At 33.2% G+C, this 3,835-nt stretch overlaps 1 protein-coding gene across 1 annotated transcript; it reads left to right on the top strand.

Annotated features, from left to right (window-relative positions):
- The first annotated feature begins 297 nt into the window (after positions 1 to 297).
- On the top strand, positions 298 to 3,222 carry LOC150032495 (large ribosomal subunit protein uL24c-like). Its single transcript, XM_090306703.1, has 4 exons — positions 298 to 586; positions 1,679 to 1,717; positions 2,463 to 2,693; positions 2,936 to 3,222. Exons 1-4 carry the CDS (start codon positions 482 to 484, stop codon positions 3,134 to 3,136), a joined length of 576 nt encoding a protein of 191 aa, XP_090162829.1. The 5' UTR covers positions 298 to 481; the 3' UTR covers positions 3,137 to 3,222.
- The last annotated feature ends 613 nt before the right edge of the window (positions 3,223 to 3,835 follow it).

Here is a 3,835-nt window from a genome sequence, read left to right on the forward strand (position 1 = left end):
TTATAAAATAAACATAGTTATTCAAATATTCTCATATATAAGATATATCTAAAAATGCCTACATCTGGCATCTATAGATTCTAGTTATTTAGATTTTCAAAAAATAAACTACCCGTTATTGAAAAATTGGAAATTATAAACTCTATACTTAAACAAAACTATATTCTATTTGTAAATTTTAGATTAATAATAAATTTGAAATAGAGTTGAATTAAAATTAAAGTAATTTTAGAATAATTGATAAATTAAATTAATTTTACAATAATTTATCATTCATGAATGGGCCTATCCCTTGAATTATTTAAGCTCAAAATACATCCCTAAGATTCGGGAATACGTCCTCAAAGATTCGGGATACGTCGTCGTTTTAGACGAGAGCTGCATCTCTTTCTATCCGCGTTCGCTATTTTGCAGTCTGCAATTGCTTATCCATTTGTGGAGCTCCCCAATACTTCTCAGAGACAAGCCTGCACCAGCAAAAATGGCAGCCATGGCTGCGCTTCAGAGCTCTATGACCGCTCTTTCCCTCTCTTCCAATTCCTTCCTCGGCCAACGCCTTCCGCCGCCCACAATTTACGCTGCTCCCGTATGATTTTCTACTCTCCCCTTCGTTTCTAATTGCTTTCTTCGTTATGCTTCATTTTACCCTGTTTTCCCTTCTTTTTGCCTCTCGATTTGATTCTTGTGAGAAATTATGATTCAAAATATAGAGCTGCTTCCCTGGTTGGGTGAACTGTAGAGTGAAATTTAGCCAACAGATGATGATTTTCTTAGCTTTGTCAATAATTTTGCCTGGGATTTAATTTCATTTTTGCTCTTTAAATCATTCTTTCAACTTGCACTCTGAGTAGTATCCTTCAATTTTCCCCAACATTGAGACATCGGGCTTTTCTTTCTAAGGTACATTGTTAGGGGATAGGGAGGGGCAGTGATGATGATGATGATTTGATTTCTTGTGTAAATTAGATCTTCACATTGTCATCTGGCAACAACCATTTTATTTAGTTCTCATCCTCCTTTGGTAATTATATGATTTTTTTTCTTTTTGAAAATCAAACCCCCATTTCTTACTATGACTTACATTTTTCTCAACTACAATGGTTGAATTGTTAGCCAAATTTAAAAATAAACAATTTTTTGAAAGCTACTTTTTTATAGTTCTCAAAATTTGACTTGGTTTTTTAAACCATGAGCGAAAAGTAGATAAGAAACGAAAAAATTTGGAGGTAGAAATAGTGTCCATAGACTTAATTTTCCGAAACAAAAATAAAAAATAAAATGGTTACCAAATGGGATCCAAATTATTTTATTTTCTTTTTTTTTTATTATTGTCTATCGGTTATTTAGCATTGTGATATTGTTTTATATACTATCTGTAAGTAGCCCTATTCAAATGAAACTACATTTCCAGAGCATTTCAGAGAAATATTTGGATGGTGTTGCAGGCAATCCATGTGCAAGAATAGATCAAATATAAAAATTTCGTCAAGTTTAACTCAAACCACATTGTTCCCCATAACCTTTGAAATTATGAACTACTTCCCATCCTATACTTGCTATAGGTTTCAAGCTAACAAATTGCATCAGTTGTTTTTATTCGAGATTATTTTGCATTATATTTTTGTTGAAGTAATTTTCAGGATAGTTTGTATCTTAGTATCTCTTGTTTTACTTGCAGGTAACGTCAAAAGAGAAGCCATGTCTCATAGTAATGAGGGTTAGTGTTCTTGCCTTTTCATGATTTCGTCCTTTTCCAGCTCATTTGAATTTAATGGAAGATAAAGTATGTTCTATCATGACTATATGCGGGGGGAAATAAATGGAGACGTGAAACAGGAATAAGTTGGATGGTTGACTTGCTGAGAAAAATGATATACCTGCTGCTACCTTGTGATATGATAATGTATTGTGATCGCATTGTTTTGGAAGTCGCTTTCAATAACCATCGTTGAATGCAAATATAAGCAATTTTCCTTCAACAGGCTAATTTAGAAGATTTTCAATGCAATTGTAGCAATTTCGTGAAGCACTATCCAATGCTTCTTTGATAGTGCTTCTAAATTGTAGCCAAACATAGACCTCTGATATAGAAAGTTTCTTCACCATTAGAAAACATTTTTTTCATAGTTAAAAGCAACCCCAAGATTCTTTAAGTATACCTCCACTATTACTAGAGTGTTTCACTCAAAATATCATATCTGAAAAGTTTCTCCAAATCCACCCAAGGATCAATTGTAGGCTTTATAATGGTTTTATAATTGCTCTTCCCAACAGTGGTCACCAAAATCTTCTTTCTTCTAAATAAACTCGGCCACAAAAGTAAAAGTTTATAATGATATGTATGGTGTTTCTGTTCTTGCATTTTTCTTTGGCATGGGATCACAATTGTGAAGGAAATATTGGCAATTCTGCTGTTTTCTCCATATTTTTACGTCTTACATTCTTTTCTTACTTGTTGGCAGCTTAAAAGATGGGAGCGGAAGGAATGTAAGCCAAACAGCCTTCCAGTATTACACAAAATGCATGTCAAGGTTGGAGACACAGTGAAAGTTATAGCTGGTCGTGATAAGGGAAAAATTGGAGAAATCACTAAAATTTTTAAACATAATAGCAAAGTGATAGTGAACGAAATAAATCTGAAGACAAAGCATGTAAAGAGCAGAGAGGAGGAAGAACAAGGACAGATTATTAAGGTTTGTTTCTGCACTTTCTATCAAGTTCAAATATCAACTATTGTCTATACAAAATGAAACTTTACCATCAGCCAGCAAACTTTTAGACACTCCAAACAAAGTGAAATGCATTTGGGTTTGTGTCAAAAAGTGACCAATTCTTTAGTTTGAATCTGGATTCTATATTTGGTTATTTCTCATTGTCTCATGTTTAACAGATTGGTTTCACCTCATAGTCTAATTTCTTGTTTCTGATATTTCAGATCGAAGCACCAATCCACAGCTCCAATGTGATGCTTTACTCGAAAGAACAGAATGTAGCAAGTCGGGTCGGTCACAAAACACTTGAAAATGGAAAACGAGTACGTTACCTCATAAAAACTGGGGAAATAATTGACAGCGTTGAAAATTGGAAGAAATTGAAGGAAGAGAACAGCAAAACTGAAGTGGCTACAACTGCCTAAGAATCGTTTTTCAACTGTACGTACCACTGATGTAGTTATGTATCTCGCAGGGTATTTCAGTAGCCCATTGTCCCTTTTTTAGCAAATTTTTTTGTTGCGGTCTTTTTGTTCATTGATGCATAGTAAAGTGATATTAATTTGGTAGTTTATTGTTTTATCTATAACCTATAACCTAGTGAGACATATATATCCTCAATTATTCGAATCTACACATAAAAAAGGTGTGAGCAACTTTTAATTCCCTTTTACTCTTTTTAATATATGTGTGTATGTATGTATGTATCTATATATATGTATTCTAAGAAGCTCGAGCATGGGACATGGACTTGATAGGGGAACTTGGTGAAGATGTAGGCTGTAGGCATTAGGGATATTAGAAATTAAGCTAGATACATAATGGACAATAGATTTGTAGATACATTTTCAAATACATGAATTTCTAATTTCTAGACATATTCACTTCTAGATATGCATATTTGTTCTAATACATGAATAGTATGTATACATGTACGTCATTTATTTTGTGTCTTTTCGGAAACATCTTGAGTACTATATAAAGGGTTCATTTCCCTCCTTTATAATCAAGTGAAGGAAGACAATCAAATCAATGGAAAAAAATTGATTTCAAGAGAGCAATATTCTTCTCTTGTTTGTTCTTGAGGTTTGTAAGAGAACAAGTTTCTTTTCTTCAAAGTTTAT

This window comes from Benincasa hispida, chromosome 11 (assembly GCF_027475165.1).
Source record: "Benincasa hispida cultivar pf3 chromosome 11, pf3_genome.v1.1, whole genome shotgun sequence".
Taxonomy (NCBI): Eukaryota; Viridiplantae; Streptophyta; class Magnoliopsida; order Cucurbitales; family Cucurbitaceae; genus Benincasa; species Benincasa hispida.

Coding starts and splice junctions, on each gene's coding strand:
- LOC150032495 (XM_090306703.1), top strand. CDS start 482: ATGGCAGCCATGGCTGCGCTTCAGAGCTCTATGACCGCTCTTTCCCTC. Junction 587..1,678: donor CCACAATTTACGCTGCTCCC/GTATGATTTTCT, acceptor TTTTACTTGCAG/GTAACGTCAAAAGAGAAGCC. Junction 2,694..2,935: donor AACAAGGACAGATTATTAAG/GTTTGTTTCTGC, acceptor CTGATATTTCAG/ATCGAAGCACCAATCCACAG.